This window comes from Castor canadensis, chromosome 9, assembly GCF_047511655.1.
Source record: "Castor canadensis chromosome 9, mCasCan1.hap1v2, whole genome shotgun sequence".
NCBI classification, from domain to species: Eukaryota; Metazoa; Chordata; class Mammalia; order Rodentia; family Castoridae; genus Castor; species Castor canadensis.
In genome coordinates this window covers 18,359,401-18,386,575 of record NC_133394.1, presented here as the reverse complement: position 1 = coordinate 18,386,575, position 27,175 = coordinate 18,359,401, and the positions used below count along the sequence as shown (strand labels likewise).

The following is a 27,175-nucleotide window of genomic DNA, read 5'->3' as shown; positions in this document are numbered from 1 at the left end:
TGACTGCCTGGATGATGTGCTGCCTTAGAGACAGAGGAATACAGTACAAAGGAATTGGTTTTGTAAGCTGTATTTCTTTATGTACTTTTTAAGCAAAGAGCTATTTTATAATGATGGGTCACTTTTGTTCATTCTTCCATTCTCAGTGTTTTAAAATTAACAGAGTTGTAAAGAACTGGTTTTGGAATATTTTCCTTTTTTACTTCCTTACCTACTACATTGCCTGAATATTTTCAACTCTTAAGATTTTGAGTGGAATAAAGCTAATAACATGTAAAAACACTCCTTATGTATTAAAAATTTGTCCTAACTAGCCACTATTATTTGAGTTTACAAAATGACTTTATCTGTAGCTCAGCAAAGAAATGGAAAAATAAAGTAGTTATTTTTGAACAGGGAGATTTTCTTGCCCTATGAGATGTTAAGAAGAAGTAATAGGTTAAGAAAGAAGGACTCAGAATGATCACAGGTATATCATGTCTTTCATTAAAAACTTTAACACTTGACTGAATATTACAAATGACTATTTTCCCTTACAAACTGGCTTGCTTTAGAATGATATATGAAATAATATGTGTTTTACATGTCCTGCTATAATGATAAAGGTCATATAGTATCATTTACATAATCTAGCCAGAAATGAACTCAGTAATATCCTTGGTATAACATATACATTATGTGAGGTTTAAAACTCTCATTATTCATGAAAGTTAATTTTACAGTGGGTGTGAATGATCTATCTTAAGGCTGGATTTTTGATCATTTTATAAAATAATATGGAGCAAGCCTGCTCAAATAACAAGAAAACCAGTAAAGAGTGATGCATTTGCCTGACTCTCTGTATACCCGATTGGATCTTGATTGATGGCAATCATTTGTCTTTGTCAAAAAAAGGAGAAAAATTCAGACATTGAAATAGGAGTGCTATCAAACTTTCTACAATGGCAGAAAAATTCTATTAATGTGGCCTTAGAGTATTAACTGTCTCTGTTGGGAAATGATAAAGAATGTTAATTTTTTCCTTCCGCATATTTTAGTGTAAAGTGCATTATTTTGTCTACTGTTGGGATTAAAAGAATACTTTTGATTTATGGCAGACTGGAATTGATGAAGGCAAAAAAAAAACTTAAAATGGTGAAAAAGGAAATAGATCTTAATCCTTTTTATCATTATTTTTCTCAATGAAATAATAAAAATTTAGTATAATGTCATAAAATCTTTACTACTGCATTCTAGCTGATATTAAACCTTGAAAGGTTAACTTGAAAGAGGGTTGGAAGTGGAAGAGGAAACATTTTTAACTGAATGTAGTACCCTTTTGGTATTCTCTCTTCCCAAATATTAGGGACAAAAAAGAAAGTTCAGGCAAAATTTATTTTTAAATCTAATAAATAATTTTGTTATGCTTTATAAATATAAAGAGACTATTAGAACTGTAATATATTAAAAGCTAGAATTGTGAAATGCCATTTTGCATCAAGAACAATTCTCTCTTTATAGTTTCATACAATAAGAAAAATATAAAAAAATTAGGAAATGGTTATGCAAATGTTTCATGTATCTTATGAGTGCAGAATATACTTCCCATTTAATTTTGTGGATTTATTATCTTTTAATTATAGTATTTTAAATTGCAAATTTGGTCTTAATTTTAAAGTCATGTTTTGAAGATGACTCAAAATGCAAATGTTGTTCTGTAGAAAATATTTTAATGATTAACTTAACCTAGTGTTAATGGTAATAATGACTTAACATTAACACTATAAAAATTTGAGTAAGTTAAGGCTTGTTATAGTTACTTATTATAGAATTTTCTGTGTCAGAGTTCATTGGAATGTTGTATTGATATTTTATTATTTGTATACCTATTCATGAAGTTTTAGCATAGTTTTGTTGGTCTCTCATTGAATGGGACCAGAAATACTGGAGCAACTTCAAACAATTTGTATCTCGCTTTATAATATGCTTTATTCTTTTTTCCAGATTTCTTTTTCTAAGGCTAATGTAAGAAGATGAGCATAAATTTGTCGTCTTTTCATAAAACTATATAATTGAAATAATTTCTATTAAAAATTATATCCTGATAAATGAAAGATATTTTAAATAAATAATATATATTTTACCATATTTATATATACATGATTTTGGAATAAATGATTTAAACTTTTTAAATGAAAATTATTTATACTTAAAACCTTTATTAAAAAGAATGTAATGTTTTATTACATTTGGAATCAAATGTAAGTATAATTAACCTCAAATTAAATAGAATTTTAAGTGTTTTGATACTGTGAGTTGGGATTTTTATGCCCTTCTCTTGGAAATTCCATTCTAAATGTTTAAGGAGAAGCAATTTAAATTTGTCTAATATGAGACAATGAAATGTTAATATGTTAAAAATGCCATTCTTGATTGTCTCTCATGAATACTTCACATGTGAATTTAATTTCTAAATTCCAGTGCTGTTTTTGTCTATAAATTAGTTGTTGGTTTGAATGGAAACCTTTTACCTAAAAACTGTAGTATCTTATGTTCTTTATAATTTTGGTGTCTTTTGCAACAAAAGATAAATCATAATGGTGTGTGATGGTGAAACTCTATTCCTGGAGTATAATGATGATTCCAAATTCTTCAGTGAAGGATAGAAATTCACTGTAATTAAGGTTGTCATTGATGAGCAAATAACAAAAACATCTTCAGGTATTTATCAAGTGCAAGCTATTCCAAATACTTTTTGTAAATTCAGTTCCACCCATGGGTGTTGCAAATGTGAAGTGTTAACTGTGTAACCTTAGTAGATATGGTATGTAGTTTAACTTTTATTTGGAGCCCTATTTAGAGGTGGAATGTTTGTGCCAATTTTGAATGTTCTAATCTAAAAACATTAAGATCCAAAAGGATCATGGATATAAACTCAAGGTCTTACAGCTGTTCAGTAGAAAAGAAATCTAAAAAATGGTTATGTAGCATTTGAGCAAGTTCTTTATGCTAATCCAATTTTTTTTTGGCTGTATATTAGGTACACATGAAAGATTTGAAAAAATATGTTGGTGCCAAGGTTTCGCTCTGAGAGATAATGGTTTTAAAAGCTTCCAAGGTGGATCTAATCCTTATACAAGATTGGGAACAACTGAATTAAATCCTAATACATCTTTCTGTGGAGCCCAAGATAGTATGGGATCCGTGGAGTGTTTTCTTAAGTTAGATTAAAATATTTAAATAGCTTCATATAGTATCTTAAAATAATTTTATACAACTTCATGCACATTTTATGTTAATATCTAAAATGTTGTTCTCTTGGTCATTTGAGGTAAAAGATAATTTCATCTATTTTTATAAAGCTTTGAAGTTGCTGGTTTATCAGTCACTTGTAGACTAAAGCAGTAGTTGGCATCCATACAACCTGCACACTGGTCACTAGCGTGATTTATATGTATAGGTAATGTTCCTCAAAGTAGATGGCAAAGGTGACTGTGGGGAGAACAATTGCCTCTATAGTTTGAAAATCTGCAGATTTTGACACACTCCTCACCTGACATAGGTCCCCTTACCCATTGTCTCCTATACTTTGTAACTGTTGTAAAACAGTAATTTGTATCTGCCAAAAATTTATTTCCTGGTTATTTTCCTTGATTACAAATAGAAATATGCGATCAAAAACAAGTAACCCAATAAAAAAGAAGCAATATTTCATATTGAAAACCACTCAAGATCATCTGTTGGAGGTTTTCTTTTTATTATCTATAAATATATAATCTTTAAAATGCCTGAAAAATTTTAAATTGCCTTATTTAATTAACCAATAAAATGTGTATATACTTATCATGTACAACATGATATTTTGAAATATAAGCATTTCATAATGGCTAAATTACCATTATTTCACATGTTTATTTTTCTGGATTTGACATATTTTTAATTCCTTAGCTTTGTTTAGTTTTATTAGCATTTATTACATATATATATATATATATATATATATATATGAGTTACAAAAGATGTGTAGTTTTTAAACATATAAAAGCATTAGTATAAAGTCTATTACAAATATTTAAATAAATTTGTTGCCCAAAATTATAATAGGAATATTTTTCTTCTTCTTTGGAATATGTGTGGATAATTTTAGGTTAATACATTGCTTTAGTCACATGGTGAAAGGGAGAAAATAAGACTCTAGTAGGAGGAATCAGAAGTTACCTGGAGGACCTTCTAGGAGTGGTCAGAAAAGTGAATAGTGTGGGTTTTCCTTTGGTTCTAAGGGCAAGTAAGAGATTAAGGGGACATGTGAATGAGAATAATCTTCCTTAGAGCCAGTTTTACTAAAATTGACCTATCCCTTCTTCTTTATAAAGAGAAGCAATAGTTGTTTTATGTAGTATAGACTATTCAATATAAAAAAGAACAATTCAGCTGGAGATTAGGAATCTACTAAAGGAAATAAAGCGACAAACTATTTAATAGGTACAACATAGTTTCTTTTCCCTGTTCACTGACATTGATACATCAATTTTTGAGTCATCTTCTCGTTTGCAAAAAGGTGTTGAAGTTTAATACTGTACTACTCAAGTTTTTGTGCTCATAAATCACATAAAATCGAGGAATAATAATTACCAATGAACTCTGAAGAAAATAAAAAACATAGTAAGATACATGATGTAGTTAAATTCTCACCACTCTTGTACTTGAATGGTGATAATTTATTCATTACCATTTAGGGAATGGGAGCATACATTATATACATAATGATGGCTATTCTTCAATTTTGTGTCTATATTCTTTGAAGTACTTAGCTAAATTATCTTATTTAATTTTGACCTCACAGTTCTGTGAAATAAGCACTTACCTTATCCCTGCTATAAAAATGTAATGTCAAGATTTAGAGAAAACAAATTGCTTTTTAAAGGTTATTTAACTAGTAAGTGGTTGATTGTAAATAAGAAAGAAGTTAGGATTCTCTTTTAATGCAGTTGTTATTACAGCAGACTTACACAGCCATATCAAAATTCTGGTAGCATGCAGCACAATTTTCCTATAAGAAAACCGGCAAACTTTGTTTCTACTTAGTCAAATCCTATTTAGTATTGTCACAACATTTCAAATACATCGATAATTTAATGTAAATTACAACTGGTGTTCACTATACAAGTATAAAATGGATTTCCATTGATGATGGACTCTTGTCATGTCCTTATCATTGTTGATTGAAAATTACTTAATTTTTTTTTTCTTTTGTAGTACTGGTGATTGAACTCAAGACCTTGCCATACTAGGCAAGCACTCTGAGCTGTACCACTAACCCTGAAAGGAATTTTCTTAAAAATGGATTAAAAATCCTGTGTAGTGTGAGATATTGGTGCCTATCAATGTGAAGGTGATTTTTTGTGAATTAAAGACAAGCTAATATTCAGGCTAGTAGTGAAGTTTTTATATCACATTTTTCTTACTTGGGAGGTAGAGGTATGTGTTAGATTTCCATCATTGTGACAAAATATCTGAGAAAATCATCTTAAAAGGAGGACAGATTTATTTTGGCTTTTGGCTTCAGAGGTTTCAGTTCATGGTCACTTGGCCTGGTTGCTTTTAGGGCTATGGCAAGGCAGCACATTATGGTGGAAGCATGGGTGGCTTAAAGCTGCTCATCTCATGAGGCCAGGAAGCAAAGAGAGAGCTTTCTTTTATAATGAAGCCTCTCCCACAATCTGTGAGCAAATGCAATCTATCTTCGAGGTTAGAGCCTTTATGATCCAGTCACCTCCCACAAGCTGCATTTTAAAGACTGCTACACTGAGGATCAAGCTTTGGGGGGCATTGAAGGTCCAGACTGAACAAATAACAGTGTTGTATGGAGGGAAAGGCATCATGGAAATGACTGTTTCCATAGTCTGAATTTAAGCTTGTTGAGTAACAGCGTGGGTTTATAAATGTGTATGCTTTGTGGCTTTTACTAAGAAACAACAATCAGAATTCATAGTCAGCCCAGAGCTGCCACAAAATATTTACAGATTTCAGTTCATGGTCTGAGGTTTTTTTTTTTTTTTTTTTTTTGCGGTGCCGGGGCTCAAACTCAGGGCTTACACCTTAAGCTACTCCACCAGCCCTTTTTTATGAAGGGTTTTTTTGAGATAGGGTCTTGCGAACTTATTTGCCTGGGCTGGCTTGGAACCTCAATCCTGCTGATCTCTGCCTCTTAAGTAGCTAGGATTATAGGCATGAGCCATCCGTTATTACTAATATCAGTAGCTAGCTAGGGATCTGCCCTTTATCTAACTTAAAAGTCCACATCCCTTCATCTATGAGTGGGCAATTCTTCCTGCTGTCTATAAGAGTAAGGGGAGGAGAGTGTTGAAATCAGCCTACAGATTGTCTTATGTGACATCATCTGTAAGCAGTGTTTATACTTGTTGCCTTCAGGCTGGAATGTCTCTGGCTTCCCCAATAAGCGTATTCCTCTTCTGTACATGTCTAGAATTTTATCTGCCAGTTGAATCCTACTAACTTTTTGTTTTTTAGGAATACCCTACTAATTTCTGTTATACTGATTGAAAACTTATTTTCATGTGCTCAGTGTTCTGTCTGAAGCCCCATATCTTTAGCTGAAGTATTCAAGAGTGACCATTGCATTGTAAAACCAGACACTGAGTTTCTTGTTAGCTCCTTTCCTCCCAACTTCAGTGTCCTTCTAGCCTTATAGCATTTATAGGACAAAGAGAATATAAACAAAAAACCATGCTGTCACCTCCTTCCCTGTATGCTCACCAAAGTTTAATTTACCTACAGTCTTGGCTGGTAAAGAGAGAGAAAGAATCTACCAAATGATGTTAGTTTCTCTCTAGGAGTCCATCCACTGCTGGAGTTAATCAGTGTTCATCCTCCACACTGATCAAAAGGGTGCAGCATTTCCCAAAGTGAAGAAGAAGCCTTAGCACAACTGCACAAATGATGTATTTTCTCCCAAGAGAAATATGTAAGGAAGTAAAAGAATTAATTCCATACATTTCCTTAAGCACTCTGAGATTTTTAGGAACTGGAAGTAATAAGGTTTTGAACATATACTCAGACAGGTGTAGGGAATACATTGAGTAAAGTATGTTTTTTAAAAGTAGTATATCAAAATACTAGCACTTTGAAGGTGGTAGGGATGTACAGATTATTTAATTCAGCACATCTATTTTATGGATTAGGAGACTGAGGCCCAAGTAGGTTTAAATGGGTTTGCTCAGATCCAGCAGGTAATGAATTACGAAGTCAGAACTAGAATCCAGATATTGTATATCTCTATCTGGTGCTGTTTTTCCACACACTATCTTGCTTTTACAGTAGGATTACATGGGAACAAAATTAAGGTTTTTTAAAATGTATGTGTGGACACAACACAATATAAAAAAATACAGTTGATGGTTTAGGAGGTCAAAAGAACATTTGAATCACCCTAAAATAACATCTTTTAAAGCAGATGCTTGGGAATTGCTTATGGTAGTAATTTCCACTCTCATGTTTCAGTTACTTTTACTGAAGAAAATCTGTAAAAAATATTTTGCTTTTTAAAAATCCCTCATTCCATTGCATTTCTCCCCAAGTAGGGAAGAGGTTTGTTGGGGAGTGAGCTAAGCATGAGAAGTTGCTTTTGAGCATTAAATTCCTCAAAAGAAATATACTATTTTACTTTTTAATTTAATGCTGATTTTATTTTTTGAAAACCCAAATATCTGTTTATAAGGTATGCATTTAAATATATATCAGTATATTTCAGCAAATTGCCTTTCATGTAATAGGTATACAATAATTTTAAATAGATTACACATTCAGTTAGGACTATGGTATCAGTATTACAGCACAAGTTAGTTTGTGCTTTATTGTGTACACATGCCACTCCTTTAAAGAATGTCATTCCATTTTTATCTTGATGGTGAGTGCAGATTATTTTAACTTTTAATATATCAACTTTATTTTACATCTGAGAAAGAATGTACATACACGTCACTTTGGTAATGAATACATGAGTACATACTAGTTGCTAGGTATTATGCTAGAAGCTGGAATTGTTACAGACTGAAAAAAAAGATAGACTCTGCCCTCAGTCTTAGAACCTAGTGGTATTATAGGTGTACAAATAGTTAATTACAGCTGACTTTCATTTTCTTACCAATAGAAATAATTTAAAAAATTAACCACAAACCTATATTGTACTAAATAAAAAGACTAATTGAAAGTGGATTGAAAATTACAGAATATAAAATCCAACAGACCAAAATATATAGATAGGCTATCTTGTGGTACACATATTGCAACATCTTTCACTCAGGAATAAGTGTTTACTACAAATCCTCATTGTGAAATTGTAAAGACTTGCTAAATGTTTTCTAAGTAATTTGGAGTTAAGCAGGTGTTAAGCTTTGCTATACTTGATAAAGGTGTATTTCATTCCCCATGAAAATGATTCACATCTTCATGGAGAGGGGGAAAAAAGCCACATCAGCTTCTAATTGTCAAAATTTAGTTTTAAAAAATCAAGACTTCTTTCCAGTGGGTTCCCAGACTGAAGAACATATGGACTCTATCTTCATTTTCCTTTTGAATTACTTTAAGACTTCATCCTGATGTGAGAAGTGTAAAATGAAACCATAAGGTATTTAAACATCATGTACTTCTCTGTGATTTTTTTTTTTCGTTTTCAACTTGGATTGACAATAACCTTATAAAACTTAGGAAAAATCTTTTTTCTTTTAAAATATCATGCATTTGTTTCAGGAATTAATACATTTATTTTTCTAGGACATGAAAATATAGAGGTTTCTCTTGGTGTTAATCTCTCTAATACGACTATTTTATTCATTTTAGTGAATTTTAAGTAGATATTTACTGGTCTTTTGATTTAAACTGCTAGCTCAAGATACATGTTTGCTGCATATTTGCTAAATAATGACACAAACAGTGTCTTTAACATTTCCATGAGTAAACCAGAAACTTACTAACAAGCTAAAGAGCACATCAGAAAAGAAGCTTAAGCAGCATAGCTATTGCTGATTCTGAGAAGATACAAATAATCACTTTCATATAAATTATTTCTAAACTTTGTGGCTAAGAGTTTTTAACTTTTAAGAAAAAAAAAAACCCAAACTTTTTTTTTCATTTTTCTTTTATTATTCATATGTGCATACAAGGCTTGGTTCATTTCTCCCCCCTGTCCCCACCCCCTCCCTTACCACCCACTCCACCCCCTCCCGCTCCCCTCCCTCAATACCCAGCAGAAACTATTTTGCCCTTATCTCTAATTTTGTTGTAGAGAGAGTATAAGCAATAATAGGAAGGAACAAGGGGTTTTGCTGGTTGAGATAAGGATAGCTATACAGGGCATTGACTCACATTGATTTCCTGTGCGTGGGTGTTACCTTCTAGGTTAATTCTTTTTGATCTAACCTTTTCTCTAGTTCCTGGTCCCCTTTTCCTATTGGCCTCAGTTGCTTTAAGGTATCTGCTTTAGTTTCTCTGCGTTAAGGGCAACAAATGCTAGCTAGTTTTTTAGGTGTCTTACCTATCCTCACCCCTCCCTTGTGTGCTCTCGCTTTTATCATGTGCTCATAGTCCAATCCCATTGTTGTGTTTGCCCTTGATCTAATGTCCACATATGAGGGAGAACATACGATTTTTGGTCTTTTGAAACCCAAACATTTTTAAAGAACAGAACTTGAAAGGAAAGACCCATGACCCAAATAACTTAATGTTCCTGCTTGCTGTTAAAAAGTTTAGGGAATTTTATGAACCCTTTCAAACATTTGTACATTTCTTTTTTTTTTGTTTTTTGCTGTTTATTTTTTAAACATTTTTATTAACATAGATCAGTTGTATGAAGGGGTGTCATTGTGTCATTTTCATATATGCATACAATGTACCTTGATTGGATTCAGCCCTCCATCATTCTCCTCATCTCTCTCCCCAGTTCTTGAAACCCTTTGAGCAGCTTTCATTTTAATTTTTTTAGCCTGTATCTTTGTTGTTGGTTTGTTTGTTGTATAGAGTATTGAACCCAGAGCCTCATTATGCTAGGCAAGTGATCTACCACTTAGCTATAGCTCAGCTCTTTTTCTTTTTTTTATCTCGAGGCAGGCTCTCACTAAGTTGCCTAGTTGGCCTGGAGCTTGCGATTTTCTTGCCTCAGCTTCCCAAGTAGCTGAGAACATGGCATGTGTTACCAGACACTATCCTGCATAATCCACCTTTACTAAAAATGACTGTTCCATGCTAAGATCTTTTTTGTGGTTCAGGTAGTAGAGTGCTTTTGCGGCCTTGAGCTCAAACCTCAGTACCCCCAACCCACAAAAAAGTATCGTGTGCCAGCCTTAGAGGGAGGAGCCTCACAGGATCACATTCCTTCTGCTCACATGTCAGTGGCTGGAGCTCAGTCCTAGAGACACTCTTAACTACAGAGGAGCTGTGAAAGTTGCTTTCATTGTGTGCCCAGGAAGAAGTGGAAAGAAAAGTGGCTTCTGTCCTTTGTGTCACAGGTTTCTAATAGGCACCTCAAATAAAACATGCTTACAACCTCAAACCTTCTTCTCCTTTTCTTCCTTCTTCCCTCTCCCCCTTTTCTTTTCTTTCTTTTAGAGCTAGGAATTAAACCCAGGGATACATTCTACCACTAATCTCCAGCTCTACAAACTGTTTTAATACTTTATTAGAATTTATTCCTCTCACCTCTTCCATCTCAGGTGTGTCGATTTTCAGATGAAAATCCTTATAGTATCATTATGTCCTATCCTATACGTGATCTGTTAACGTGTTATTTTGATTCACCCTTCAAAATATATCCAGAATTCAGTGACTTTTCACCACTTTGAATATGTTCATTTCTAGATGTCATCATCTGTGTTCTAGATTACTTTAGAAGTCTACAAACTGGATTTAGGATTTCTAACATCATGCTCTGCACTCAGACCCAGTCTGCGCCAAAGTGATCACATTAACATAAGTTGGATCCTGTCACTTTCTGCTTAAAATCTTCCAGTGCCTCATCTAGTGCTTCTCACAGAGAATAAAAGTTAGATTCTTCTCATAATCTATGAAGTCTTACAGAACTGTTTGAACTCTACTTATTCTACAACTCTTTATCCATCCAAAATGACCTCTTCCTGGCTCCTTGGTCTCTACCAAGTATGTCATTCTCAGGGCCTTGGCATTTTCTTTGTCCCCACCTGAAATTCTCTTCCTAAGATACCTGTTATACTGAGACTACCCCTCTTCTGCTCTTTGTTAAAAGGTTGCCTTCTCCGAAAATCTCTCTTTAGTCATCTTATTCAAGATATCAACTTGTCCTCTGTGCCCTCCCTACTGTTTCTTCTCTCTCTCTTTCTCTCTCTCTCTCTCTCTCTCTCTCTCTCTCTCTCTCACTCACTCTCTCACTTGTACTAGGACTGGAACCCAGGGCCTCATGTTTGCTAGGCAGGCTCTCTACCACTTGAGCCACTCTGCCAGCCCTTCTTTCTCTTTTCTGTGTTATTTATTTTGTAGTACTTAGTCTGTGGCAGATGTGGCTAATTGGTCACCATTGTTTCATGTCTCTTTCCAGAGCATCATTGCTGAGAAATGCTACCCAGCTAGGGATTAAATTACAGGTGTGTGATTATGTGATTTGGTCAAACCTGTGGAATGTTATACTGGTTTGAGGTGATAGATCACTGGCTGGATCTTTTCTGTCTTTTTCCATCTCTACTCTGTTTCAGAACTTCTACTTCACTACTTCAATTGTAGGCCTATTTTGCTCCATTTCAGCTCCATAATTTTGTGTATCATATTTTTGGGTCCATTTTAAGGTGAGAAAACTGCCTCATAACCTTGAACTTTTCTTTCATGCACTTGTTCCTTTATATTTATAACCTACATTCTATCAAAGAGAATTGTAGGCAGATTTCAATAATATATTAATAGGACAAACCAGGCCAGGTACTGGTGGCTCATGCCTATAATCCTAGTTACTCATGAGGTAGAGAATAGGAGGATGGCAGTTTGAAGCCAGCCTCTGCTTAAAGCTATTTTTTGACTTTCCATTGCTATAGGATGAAACCCAAGTTCCTTAGTATGATGTCTTCCATGGCAGGAGTTTAGCTGAGCTAGAAGAGAGAAAGTGAGCTGTCAGGCATAGGAGTAGCTAATGAAAGCAATAAGCTACAAGTGAGAGTAAGCTTTTCAACATTGACTGTGATGATGGTATAAGCAGGAGTCTAAGAGTAGAGGAATAGACTCTCTCTCTCATTTCCCCCACAGCATGGTACACTACTAAGAGTCAGTGTAGATCAGTACAGAAGTGGGAGTAGTTTCTGGGATCCTGAAACTAAAGGTTTGGTAGTTTTATGTACCCTGAGGTGGGAGGGAAAGTGTGAGAGGGTGAGGTAGTCTTGGAATAGATTGCATCAAAGTAGAGAAAAAAACGTCTTCATGGTTTTTCCATCCTTTCTCAGTAAGGAGACTTCAGCAGTGGTCAGCCTGAAGAGGACCTCAACCTAAGGCTTTTGGTAAACGAGATCTTGGAATGAAGTAGTTAGGGTAGGAAGGTAAATATGCAAAGAACATGCTTGACTAGCCGCTGGGGCCTGAGACCTTGACTGCAGCATTTTCCACAGACTGCAAAGAATTGGCTGTACATCAAGTCCAGTGCAGTGGGGCAGCTTCCCTTGATGAGGCCTGCCAGGTAAAGCCTTTGGTCAGGCCTGAAAAAAAATCACACATGATTTTAAGAAGGAGACAGACTCCTCAGATGTGTCTTCATGATTTGGCATGGTCCTATTCTGTAGATTCATGTTTGGCCACTTCTTGCTTTGTACTCTCCAAAAATTCTGGAAACACTTAACTTTAGGCTATACCCAATTATTTTTACTTATTTGGCTTTGCTAATGCTATTCCTTGAGAAAGAATACTTTTCCTTTTCTTATTCTTCTGCTTAACATCTGTCAATAATTTTTGTTAATTTGTGGTCTAGGAACCCCATCTTACTTTGCATAATGCCCTTCCACTGTGTTCCTAAGTCACCTTTTGCATGTATTATAATTATCTCATCATGTATCTTTTTTTTTCCATAGACTGTGAGGTCTTTGAGAGTAATAACTCTTTAATACCAAATAACTGAATTTCCAGTGCCTGGCGAAGATCCTTGTGTATCATTGGTGCTCAATATGCGTTTGTTGATTAAGTGAATAAGCTAGTACATGAGTAAAATACAAGCTTGTTAGGTTTTAATCCTAACATCTTTTATCATTTGATTTGAGCCTATTTTTCATATCTCATTTCCTACTGGGCCAACTAAATAAGACTGCTTCCAATTTTCTGACACCTAGACACTTGCTTATGCTCTCTGAAAACCTTACAATATCATCATCTACTTTGTGCATCAATTCAGATTGACCTTTTCTTAAGGATCTTTCTTAAAAGCCACTTGCTCCTTAAAGCCTTTTCTTATCCCTTTCAAACAGATGTGAACACTCCTTTGTTTGAATTTTTATAACTCTGGGTTTTTAGTTTTTTCCTGGCTTGGATTATATGCCACATAATTATTTGTCCATTTTATTTCATTTGTTAGATTATAAGTGCTTTAAGATTAGAGACTATGTTATTCTCATATGAGCTTATTTTCTATCTCACATAGTGCTTTCCAAGTACTCAGAAATTCATTCACTCTGTAAATGAATAAGCCAAAGCACAAAGTCATTGAGAACCAGAAACCAAAAAAGAAAAAAAGAATATAGCACACAGAAAGGAAAATAAATCACTTCAGAATGTGAATAATTGCTTCAAAATTGAAAGTACTAGAAAGTTTCTAGGAGATGACAGCAACTACTCAACTCAGAGAATCGACTTCCAACTGTCTTAAAGAACCTGGAAGTGAAACTTAATAAGCCTATTTTCCCCTGTGGCTAAGGAACGCATGCATTTTGCTAATGCTTTAATTTGTCTAGGTTACAAAACACATTACGTATTTTTTTCTTTTATGCTAGTTAAAATCAGTTACTTGCTCTCCATATTTTCCTTAAAGTTTTGAATTAAAGGCAGGAAGTATTGAATTGCATTAGTATATTGTTCCATGTATGCCTTTGAATTATTTATTTAAAGATGAATATGTTATATTATGTTATGTCCCTCTTTCCTGTTACTTCCAAACTATGTTAGCAACAACAATAAAGATAGGGCCTGAGTTTGAGAGAAATGAAGGTTTTAAATGCCAAAATAGTGATCTTTGAGTATGAGATTGCTTCATATACATGTTTGTAAAGTATTTAGTCCCTCCAGATTGGGGTTAAATAGAAATTCTCAGTGAATGGTTATTACCTTTTTGGATTCTCAGCTACAAATACTAATCTGCACCACACAGTATTTAGGGTTTACCTTGATGTTACTTACTTGCTGAAAGGAATAGAACATTGTAACTCTTTCTCCCCAGTTTAGCAGCCATGCTATTTCAGTTTTTTATGGTAATGCTGTAAAAGTTACTATTTTTATAAATTTTATTGCCATGTATGCTAATAATTTTTATACAATTTGTAAGTATTTATTTTGTTCCCTTTCAAATCTGTCATTTTCAAGAGAAAGATTTCAGCTTATACTAATACAATAAACTGTATAGTAAGTGTATTGAGACCAAGATGAACATCATAGCCTCAAAGGATTTTGGAAATGGAATGTGTTAGATGGGAAAGTTATCTCTGCTTATCAGTGCTAATCACTTGACTTCTGAGCCTCAATTCTTCCTCTGTAAAGTACAAGTGATAACCCTGATTTATAGAGTTGTTTTGAGAAGTAAGTGAGATCACATGTAAAATACTTAGTAGCGTGCCTGATACATTATGGGCTATTAGTACATTTTGGTTCCCATAACCATTCCAGGCACATCGTGTAATGTACTTCCCAAAACAGTGAAGGCCTGTGTCTGTAATGTCATTCTCTGTGTGCACATTGTCCAGCCCCATGATTATTTCCCACAGACTGCTCTTCCCCATCTACTGTCCAGAGATCCTATATAGCTTGATTACTGAAGAGGTTTTGAAGTGTAGTATAGCCTTTCTTCTTTCATTCTAGACATGTTTTAGTACAAATCAAAAACTCGTAACAGCACTACATAAAAGAACTGGGTATATAGATTAAACAGATTAGTTGATCTGTTAGAAAACCAAATTTACCCTGCTTTACAGGCTAATTTATTGATTAATTATTATCAATATAAGTAGCTTAATACCAGAGTGTTTTCCTAATGGATAGCATACTGAAGACTACTATGAAAATTATAAAATACTGCTGAAAGAAATTAAAGAGGATTCCACCAGATAGAAAGGCATGTCATATTCATAGAATAGATTTGAAGAATCAATATTATTAAAATATCCATAGCACCCAAGGCAAACAAAATACCTATTAGAATACCAGTGATGTTCTTTCTAGAAGTAGCAAAAAACAATGCTGCAGTATATATGGAAACACGCACACACACACACACACACACACACAAAACCCCAAATAGTCAGTGCCTTTTTGAGACATTATACTACCTGTTTCAAAATATACTACAAAGCTATAGTAATCAAACAGTAACAGACACACAGAGTAGTGGAGCAGAATAAAGAGCCAAGAAGTAACCTATGCATCCGTAGCCAACTGAGTTTTCATAAAAGGGCCAGGAACATTCATTAGAGAAAGGACAGTCTTCTCCATTAATGGTGATAGGAAGATATATCCACATGCAGAAGAATGGAAGAAGGTCCTTGGAAACTCTTGGGGACTGGTGGAAATCTAAATTAGTATAGCCAATATAGAAAACAACATGGAGTTTTCCCCAAAAAGTCAAAAATAAAACTGCCATATGATTCAGTGATCCCAATGCTGGGTGTTTATCCAAAGGAAATAAAATCAGTATGTGAAAGAAACACCTACACTCACATGTTTAAACACTCCAAATGCCCATAAACTTATGAATACATAAAAATGTATAAATGTTAGTCATCTATACTAAGTACTAAGTATATATATACACACTCTGTAGAATATTCAGCCATAAAAAATCAGGAAATTGTGTCCTTTGCAATAACATGGATTTAATTGGAGATCACTGTGTTAAAGTGAAATAGACCAGGCATAGAAAGGCATCTACCATGTAATCTCACATGGAAGCTAAAAATGTTAATATCATAGAAACTGAGAGTAGACTGATAACTATTAGAGACTGGGGAGAGAGAGACTGGTCAGCGCCATTAAGTTACAGTTAATTAGGAGTAAGAAGTTCTGTGCTATTGCATAGTAGGGTGACAATGGGTAACAGTCATGCACCTCATATTTAATAAAGATGAAAGGATTGTTAATGTTTTCACCATAGAGAAATGATAAATATTTGAGGCGACATGTATGTTTAACCTGATTTAAACATTGTACAATGTTTTCATGTTTCAGAATATCTAATGATACCCTGTTAATATGTATAATTTTTGAGTTTTTATATAAAAAGTCCAATAAAACCTATGGTCACTTATTTACAGTCATGTATCATTTATCTATGGGAATATGTTCCCAGAAATGTGTCATTAGGTGGTTTTATTGTGTAACATCACAGAGTGTATTTATGCAGGCTTAGGTGGCCATGACATTATTAGGCTATATAATCTTAAGGGAACACTATCATATATGTGATGCATGGTTGATGACTATGTCCTTCTGTGGTGCAAGACTGTATTTTATTCAGGTCCAGAATGATTATGGGTTAATCCTTTCAGACATTCTTAGCAGCCTAGCCATTTTCCTTAATCTTCCTTCTTTTGTTCACTAACCAAATCATTCTTAAATCTTGGATGAATCTAGTTAACTTTCTTCTTACTCCAACTCCCAGGTTACTGAGTTTAGCAAGGGGTGAGGGTTAGGGGTTATCCAGATTAATGCTGCTCTGGATTAATGACTTCTGATCTCAGCTGGATCTCAGAGCTACTTAGTCATCCTTTAGCTTTTCTTCAAAGTGAGAGAAAAATTGAGGATGTGACAAAGGGGAAATGAGAGGATAAATGTGCTATTAAAACTAAAATGAACGTAGGTTAAGCAGATGTTCTGGGTGCCTAATAACATTTAGATATGGATGAACAAAATTCAGTGTATGCACACAATGAAATACTGTTCAACAATAAAAAGAATATAAGCTGGGTGTGGTCCCATATATCTGTAAGCACAGTACTCAGGACACTGAGGCAGGAAGATTGCAAGGCTATCCAGCAGAGGAAATTATTCGAATGTTAGGGACTGGGATGCAGTGCTTGCCTAGCAGTGTGAGGCTCTGGGTTCAATCCCTAGCATGACAAATGTGAAAAGGATGAATGAAGTACTGATACCTGCTATAACATGGATGAACCTCAAAAACATGCTAAGTGAAAGATGCCAGTCCCTGATCTCATCCATGTAAAATGTGTCAAGAAAGAAAGGATGCTCATTGCCAAGGACAGGGAGGAAGGAGTGACAAATGACTGGAAATGGCCTGGAGTTTTTTGGAGGGCAATTAAAGTGGTCTAAAATTAGATTTGGTGGTGATAGTACAATTGTAAATATACTTAAAGCCATTGATTATTATGTTTTAAACAGTGAACTTTATGGTATATAAATTATGCATCTTAAAGTTAAAAAGGCAAGTAAAAGCTCATCATTCTTCATTTATTTCTGGACCTACTCTAAGCAGAAATAAATATTGGTACCCAGTTACTGCTTTGAACAGTATTTGCCTTGTTTGGCATCAGTCCATGTTGGTTCTCCTTCTGTCTTAATTATTTTCAATTTCTTCCTTCTCAATTTTTTTAATCCTTTGTTCTTCTGAAATTTAAAAAATAATGACACTTCCCAAATTTCATTCTCATCTTTCTCCTATCCCCAGAATGTACCTTCTCTAGGGTCTCATATAATGCCTGGCTTATAATAAACACTCATTACATTTTTGTGAGGTGAATGTCTAATGTCACTGACTTGTAAGCCTGACTGAATTGAGCCTCTCAATTTTGATTCTGTAGAGCAAGCCTCTTTCAGGCTCCAGAATCATATTGCTTAGCTGTTAGAAGTACCTGTCCAGATGTTACTAAGCATCCAGGACGTGGTTTTTCTTCCCACCCCACCTACTTAATTTGTGTTCATTTCTGTTACGTAGCATCTTTATACTATCATTTTCCCTTTGTCATCACCTTCAATTTTATTCCCATTATTTCCTTTTCTTCTCTTCCCATATGAAATCTTATTTCTCCAGCTTCAGAAATATAGGCTCCATCCCCATGGCTTTTCTTTTGCCCTATAACAAGCAAAGCTGCTAATCATATTCATCCCCTATTGTGATAGCCCTGTATTGTCTCTGATGACTGTAAGAAGTTAACTTTCTGGGGTTTTTTGAAAACTGAATCTAAACCTCTGTTTCCTACATCAGCTTTTGTTGTCCTAAGGCTGGCTTGCTGTGATATTTCTTAACCTAAAGTTCCTTAGACCAGGGTACCCTTTGTGTCTCCTTGTCGTCATCCTTATTATTTTTTTGGTTTGTAATGCCTTTTCCATTCTGTCCAGCAGACTCCTGCTTATCATGTAAGTTTCTGTTTAAAAGTCATCTACTCATTCTTTAATCAATTATTTATTAAGAGCCTGCTTTAAGAGTTACTGTGCTTGGTCAATGAATTAGATAAACACAAACCCTGTCCTCATGTAACCTATAAAACAGATCGTCATTGAAACTAATGAAACCCTCAATTCTTCCAGGCAGGGTTAATTAGTACTTTGATTATAGCTATGATAGTAGACAGTAGGATATTGTAGAGGAAATGCCATGTGGTAAAAAACTCATTGCTTTAGAGTTCAGTACCCTCTTATTATGTATTTATGATGGTAAGGCTTAATTTCTTCATCTTTAAAATGAGAATAATATTTAATCATGGCAGGGTTGTTGAGGCTGGGTGATAATGTACATAAAAGACCACAATGGCACAGTTGGGCTTGGCTTGGCTTCTCACATCTGTAATCCCAGGGCTCTGGAGGTTGAAGTAGGATCTCAAGTTTGATGCCAGCCTGGACTACATGGTGAGAACCTGTCTCAGTAAACTAAAAAAGAGAAAGAGAAAATGAGAGCGCAGTATCTAGTATAGAATAGCTTAAAGTAATAAATGTTCTCTGTTTTAGTATTATTTCTATATTTAGTAGTTACCTTTCCAATGACATCATTTAACTTTTACTTGTCTTTTATTAGAGATTTAATTGTTAGTATAACTAACCCTAGATTTTGATTTTCTTAGCTTCACTCCCTGATAAAAAAGACTAAGTGAATAAAGAAATGGTCAGCAGACTAATAGCAGCCAGGGGAGGCTTGGAATCAATTCTTGAATAATTGGCTTAGTTGAAAAATAATTTTATAAAATGTCCAAAGTAATAATTTATTGAGGTGGGCATCTGCATGGCATCACCAAGTAAATAGAATACACTGAACAGACCATACAGAAGCTACACAAAATGTCATTTTACATTAGTAAAATACACAGAATAATTTCAAGGTCAATAAAATTCCAAGTCAGGTCATCAGGTCGTCAGGTCTCAGTAAAGAAAGAATTCAGCTTTAGAAACTGTGTCCCTCTGCTGGGAGTCAGATAATTGGGGGCTTTTTATTTTTATTTTTGTTTTGCTTTGTCCTTTTCATTAAGACAGCACAAAGCCTAGATTGCCTTCATTTGACTAATGGTTGGTAATTGGTAAACAGAGGTTTTTTGTTTGCTGCATGAAGGCAGCAAAGATTTTAGTTCTCTCACATTGCATGATATCCTATACTACCTGCACCTTACTCCACTAAGGTTTATACAGAAAGTGAGACCCTTCTAGAACTTAAGCACTTTTATCTTTCAGCTGACAGTGCACTGACAATGTTTTCTGCTTTTAAGGGGTTACCATTTATTTAAGTTGTAGCTAATGTCTACCATGAATTTTTATACTAAAAATATGGAACTAGAATATTGCCAGATACAGGCGTTTTTTTTAAAAAATGGTAATATGAAAACTTAAGAGCAAAATATGATGTGCTAAGATTTTCCAGAATTCAGAATTCTGCTCTAGCTGGAAGAATTTATTATTGGATCCTCTTAAGGTCATCAAGATTTATCACATACTGTCACAGGCAAGTGGACAATATGCAAAATGGGAAAGCTTTCTAATATGATTACATTATGAAAATTTTTCTTTGTAAAGCTCACATTCTTTTATTGACACAGATTTAAGTTACATTAAATTGACAATAAAACCACTAAGATGACAGACCGACTAATTTGATAGTAAGAGCCAATTCATTTAGGCTGAAGTAATTGAAACTGATTTCAGTAGTTAACATTATTCTGGAAATTATGCCACTTTAATAAAACAATATTCAGAAAATAATCTACACTGATGATTCAGTATGAACTCAGTGACTTTGTTGAAGTAAATGTCAATGTTTCTCTGTGTATGTGATTATTTTAATCTCTTGATAGAATTTTGCTGCTTTTTTTTTGGAGGGTGTGGAGTTTGAACTCAGGGCTTCATGCTTGCAAAGCAGGTGCTCTCTACCACTTGAGCCACACCTCCAGTCCATTTTGCTCTGTTCATTTTGGAGATGAGGTCTCAAGAACTATTTGCCTGGGCTGGCCTCAAACTGTGACCCTCTAGCTCTCATCCTCCCAAGTAGCTAGGATTATAGGCATGAGCCACTGGCACCTGGCTTTTCTCTTTTATTTATTTTGACAACCAAACCTCTTCGTGATCTGACCACTTTTTCCCACACAGGCAAATACTTCCTGTTTAACTGCCTTGTGTACAGTTTGCAAGGCCTTGCTTCTTCTCTTCCCTGAGTTTGGCTTTAAGTTTGGGAGAGAAAGAAGAGAGCCTGAGCATTATATGGGGATGGGGAAAAGTAGGGTGTTTTCAGAGCACTTGGGCAGTATGTCATGCAGTTTTGAGACTGAGCGCTACTGTGTAACTCCAGGGCTCACTACCTGCACAAATTTTGCTATGAATTGTGCCATCTGCACTTGCGCAGCTCAGTATCCTTGCAGTTGAGCTCTGTTCTGTCACCCTTAATTTTGTGGATTATTTATTCATTCATAGTATGTTAATTGTCTGGTTTGCTTGTTATACCTCTTTAAAGAAAACTAAACATTAAAAGCTCTTATAATTTACATGTGAAAAATAAAAATCAGATTCATTAATGTTGTACCATACAACTATTAGAGAAAAGATGTGAATTCTATCTTAGTTATTGGTTCTTTAATATGTCTACCTCTTCCACCTGATTCTCATTTGGCTCATTCTTACTCATTTGTTTTACCTGATCAAATCAATGCCACAGTGGGTCTTAGTAAAGGAATGAAGAGCCTGTCCATAGATGTTGAGTTCTAGTTCCTTCTCAGATGTCAAGAAGCTTTCTAATTCTGAGCTTGTAGAGCAAAGAATATCTATTCTATATGTTAAAATTGCATTGTTTGATTTTTGCTTATGTACATGTGGCGATGCATTAAAGGTATGTGTACATAATCATATGACTGCAAAGGTTTTTTAAAAGTAGAAAGATAATTAGTTGGCTTATATTTAGAAAAGTCCATTAGACATAAAATGTAATTTTAGCATTAGGCTTTGAAATTAGTTCAAAGAATGAAAAAACAAAAATAAAACAAAAAATATTAGAAGAGAAGTTAGAACATTTTACTTCAGTGCCACCCACAAGTTTTCAAAGACACATGTGTCCTTGTTGTCAAAGATTATACTTTGACTTCAGGATAATGTCTCAAGAGGGTTAACTTATGTACAGTATCTTTATAGAGGTGACATATATATATATATATATATATATATATATATATATGTCTTTTCAAGGAAACTGTAAAGATTCCTAGATCTTATAGAACCTTTGAAGACTTTTTTGAAATCTTAGCAGAAATGGATATAGTTGCAGTATATAAATATATACAGATATATAAATATATAGGTATATAGTGATTGAGATGTATATTTTTAGCATCTGGCAATAAGTATTTTCTCTCATCCATGTTTGTATTTGGTCAGCAATTTGTTTATCAAACTTGAAGTCTTTAATTTTTCTGACCATTGTGTGATCATAACTACAATTTAGGCAATTGTATTTAGGCAATACACAACCTTGTCTGAATAGAGTTGGGTCAGTGTGCTCAAGTTACCCCTAGAAGGGACTTTTAGGAGAGGGAGGCAGGGAACAATATTTCTCAAATAACAGTGAAATCTTTAAATGAATGACCAAAACTAAGTACATTGATCATCAAGGCATACACATTCCCCTGTATAATAGTGTTCTAACATAAAATATGCCTCATTTTTTTTGATAGTAAAGCTTTCTGCCTATTGTTGGAGAGAGCAGAGACAAAATCTTACACTTTTAGGCCTAGGTCTAAGAGTATTTTACTTCTAACTAAGTCACTTTAAATATGCTAGTAATTACTGTCATCTGAAAAGAGTGAGTGTGACTTTATCGTCAAAGAACATGCATATAGGGCCAGGCATAGTAGTGCACATCTGTAATTCCAGCTACTTGAGAGGTGGGAATTAGGCCATGGTTCTAGGCCACCTGGGCAAAAGAATTTTAATGAGATCCCATTCCACCCAACAAGCTGGGCATGGTGAGGTGTGCTATAGTCCCAGCTACTCAGAGACAGAGGTGGGAGAATCAGGTCCCTGGGCTAGCCTGGGCAAAACAAGACCCTATCTGAAAAATAATTAAAGAAAAAGGGCTGGGGGTGTGACTCAAGGGGTAGAGCACATGCCTAGCAAGCTCAAGGCCCTGAGTTCAAATCAAATTTCAGTACCACAAAAAAGAAAAGAACGAAATCTCTCACAATTGGAATTGGGTGATAAATGTCATGTTTTGTTTATTTTTTGCCAGTGTTTTTGTTTATTTGAAATGGTCTCATTTTGTAACCCAGGCTGGCCTTGGAATCCTGATCCTTCTGCCTCAGCCTCCTGAGTGGGGCGATTGCAGGAGTATCTCACCATGCCAGCCATAAATTCCCTTTTTTTCTGATTAGATTTATAGCTGCTGTTTGATTGGAGGTTACCCCCATGACTTTGCATCCTATATCACCTGGAGCAGGGCTTTTTATGTAGGCAAAAAAAAGGATACTGAGTTTTTGTATCCCTAGATGACTTTTGTAAATCTTCCAAGTATGTGATCTGAAATAGAGACTTAGTTTTGTCTTCATATTACCTTTAATTATAATACGATTGCATTGAGAGGATAGTGTATAAGTGGTAGTGCTTCAGAAGACTGAGGCACAAAGTTCTTTATTTGGATTGCATAGAAGTATGTTTTAAGTTTTATTACACTTTTCATATTTGAATCCATAGATATATAGTTAGCATAAATGGAACTTACCTTTAAAACTTTTTTTACTATTGTTTTCAATTCTCAGTTACTAATATATTGCTGTTTTCATTTCAGACAAATGTCATCATTTTCACCATTTTTTGTTAATGTTAAATACTATAAAAATATGTCATCCTCATTTTAGTTATTATTCTTAAGGATATTATCTTCAAGTTGCCTGATAATTTTTGAATCATTTTACTATTTCTCTGATTTTTTTGCTGTATAATAACAATTATTCTGCAAGTGCTTTAGTAGCCATTGGATTTGATGTCACTGCATGTATTATAGTAGAATCTACTGTTGCTCAATTTAGTAATAATTTTATCATAGCATCTTAACATCTCTTGTAATTTTAATTGTTATCAAGAAGAATGATATTGTTTAATTTGACACAAAATGCAGAAGGATGGATGAATGACAAATTAATAATTTACCACCTTTGCATAATACTGAAGCATAGAGTATTAGAAGGATTGATAGCATAAAAGGTTAACAAATTTTAGCAGCTTTCATTAGCTTTCCCTCATCATATGTTTATGGTGCTGACTGAAATAGGCTTTGTAGGCAACCTCAGTGTAGGGAACTAATTACTTGTGCCGATTGCTGCACTGATGAATAGACCCTCATTGTATCACTGCCCTGAAGACGAGTGCAGGCTGTGATTCACGACTGCATCCTGGCTGATATTTGATAATAATTTTAACAGATAAATGTAGGTAGGCAGAATGATGAAGTGCCTCTCCAAGCCCCATGACTATCAAAGCCATGCACAGAGCCATCTGCGGACTGCCTTGCTCCTGCTCAACTGAGGAGCATTTTCTCTCATTAGCTGAGTTCACACAACTGTTGTCTTTTGCTCCTGTGTTTATTTGATAAGAGATTCATTTTTAAGTGGTATCAGTGTTCACTGAAAATTTAGACAGCAATTGAAGAAAAGGAGAAGAGTAAAAGATCTTTCTGTTTTTCTTTTTGAGGACCACTGTCCTTACACAGTTTCTCCTTCTCCAAAATTTGATTACATCTCCAAAATCAACAAAGGAAGCTTTTGATGTTCTTATTGTCTCTCCTGCATTCCCAGCAAAGACCACTGGATTACTATTGTTTTTTTTTTAATATTTTCTTTAAATAATATAGTGTTTGTTGTCTTTGTTTTTATAACTGGTGGTAGTTTTTAAACAATAAAATCTTTGAATTTTTAAAGACAGCATCTTTAAAACATCAAAATAAGGTTAACTTTTCCTTGTGCATTTTGGGACTACTGTTGATAGGTCAAGAGTACTAATTTGTCAAAGCTGACAGGTATAATTTTATTAGCTCATGAAATAAAATTAAGATTTTATTTTATTAGTCATTCCTGCAAGAAGTTTTGTTTATGAATAATTTTTTTACTTCATTAGTGCAACTTATAAGGCTTCATGCTATATGTGTTTACTGAACAAATATGTTTTCCAGAGATTTTTTTCCTTACTGTAACTGAAAAAAACTTCGTATTAGTATTTTCATTATAAAATATGCTAGATCATGATTACTTAACAGCAAAGAAAGTTGACATTTATGTGTTGCTATATAAAAGATCTATGTAATTGGGGAAAATATCATAGAACTTGAATTTTAAAATATACATTCCCAAAAGTATGCTTTCAGTATAGCAATTATTGCACATCATATAGCATGTAGTTTTTAATTAAATATAAAAACAGGCTACATAAAACAGAAATCCAATCTGATTTGCTTGAAAATAGATTGCTATTTCACTCTATAGGAATGGTTTATTTAAAAACAGTAAATGGAAAAGAAATGCATTTTCTTCTGTTGTTCTAAGCCTCAGGGGCTAAATGTAATGAATATTTTAAGAGATTATTTTAATTAAATTCCTGCACATCTAAACAGAGTAATATTTTATTATCACATACATAACCATGTAACTGAGATATTCATTAAAGTTAACACTTTCTGGACCAAGACTTCAAGGTATGATTTACTGACCCTGTGCAAAAAGGCACAAATTAGGAAGAAAAATGAAGGAGGACAGACTTTGATTAATATAGGTAATGCTATACCATATTTATAATAGCCTTTTCCCTATTCTGGTTTATAAATGCAGCCACAGAGAAAGGTGCCCTGCTGAGGCTGAAATGAGGCTGAAGTCAGAGCACATGCCACTGGAGTGTGGGGAAACTGATCACACTGTCAGCAATTCATTTCAAAATGATGTATTTAGAGCTCATTTCACCTTCCAAGAAAAGGAAAAGGAATTCCTTAGACTAGAAGGTGATATTGTTATTTTCAAGGACATACCTAAGTTAAAGATTGCAGAAAGGGGAGTATGAGATGGAAGGAGAGGGGAAAAAAAAGAGCAAACAAGGAGAGCTTTATGCAGAAATTCAGTGCTACCACGCTGTTTGATAATTGCTAACATATGTGGCTTCTCTGTTTCATTGTAGTCGTCCTCGTGAGTTCTGGCGCCTCGACTACTGGGAAGATGACTTGCGGCGCCGACGACGATTTGTGCGTAACCCTCTAGGATCGGCACATCCTGAAGCGACACTAAAAACAGCCGTGGAACATGGTCAGTGTATAAACCATTCCTTGCCAATAGCAGCAGGTACAGTACTTGGTCATAAAGAGCATAACTTCACTACCACAAGGTACTGTAAAATGGCCCACCCCACAATTCATAGTTTGTTACCCCAGAAGGAGAAGTTAATTTTATTTATAGTTAGTATAGGGTCCTAGGAAATTATGGTGTCAAGTGTTTATTTGTTATATTACACATACAAAACTTATTTAACATAGACCCTTTGTTTCAGAGTACAGGGCTAAAGTATTTGTCCTTTTAAGCAACACATTCACATTTTGAGTAAATTAATCCCGGAAGCCGTCCTTAAATCCACGAGTATCAGAAATCCAGCATTCATACCGGATAGGCTTCCAGGATGCGTTGTGTACATGGTTTCCCCCACCCATGGTATGTTAGCATGAGGTTCTGAGGTAGGGAAGATGGTAATAAGTGTCCAAGTGCCTAGATACCTTATGAGCCTTGATTTGTAGGTGGTTGTGATTGATGGCTCATAGAAAAAGAGAATAGATACTGTTTTCATTTGTTCCTGTTTTGTATCCTCTTGTTATCAAACCTCAACAAGACATTTTTCCCTTTTTGTTACAATGCATTTGATGGTGATTCAGTCTAGGTAGGAGTCTAGTAAGCAAGTCGGAAAAACTGACATCTTTCAATCTGATAATATACTTTTACTGATCATAGAATTACATTCATTATTTTATGATTTTCTTGAAAGCCAGTTAAACTATATTAAGGGAGAAGTGACCCTCTCCATGTTAAGACCATTTTGATTTTATAAAATATCAATTGGTTATTTTTAATAAGGTAAGAAATAGTGCCTTCCCCCCTTTGAAGGGATGTTAGTATGACATACAGCAGTTTATGATTAAATGGTAAATGTAGTATAATTAAGTAAATGTTAATTTATATTCAATAAAGATATTAAGAATTTTATTTTTATCATTTTAACTGACATAAAAATTGCACATGTATGTACATGTGGTATATGTTATATTTTCATGCATTCTAGAATAGATTTAGATTAAAAATCTGTAGTCTTAGGTTTGGCCTCAGTCAGACAGTTTAACCTCTTGCACTCAGCCTTAAAGAGCCATTTCTGGAAGAAAATATCCACAATATGTCATCAGATATAACACCAAATGTGACATCAGTCCTATAAAATAAATGATCATACAGAAATAGTCAATAACAAAGTGATCTAAAAGCAA

At 34.4% G+C, this 27,175-nt stretch overlaps 1 protein-coding gene across 7 annotated transcripts in view; it reads left to right on the top strand.

Moving 5' to 3' along the window:
* The window catches only part of Lrba (LPS responsive beige-like anchor protein), a 615,537-nt gene that overhangs the window by 316,552 nt on the left and 271,810 nt on the right, over positions 1 to 27,175 (top strand). For all 7 annotated transcript variants that reach the window (XM_074041265.1, XM_074041269.1, XM_074041267.1 and 4 more), the window contains one exon: positions 25,831 to 25,955. In XM_074041265.1, the coding sequence (XP_073897366.1) occupies positions 25,831 to 25,955 (125 nt within the window). The remainder of the gene's footprint in view (positions 1 to 25,830; positions 25,956 to 27,175) is intronic.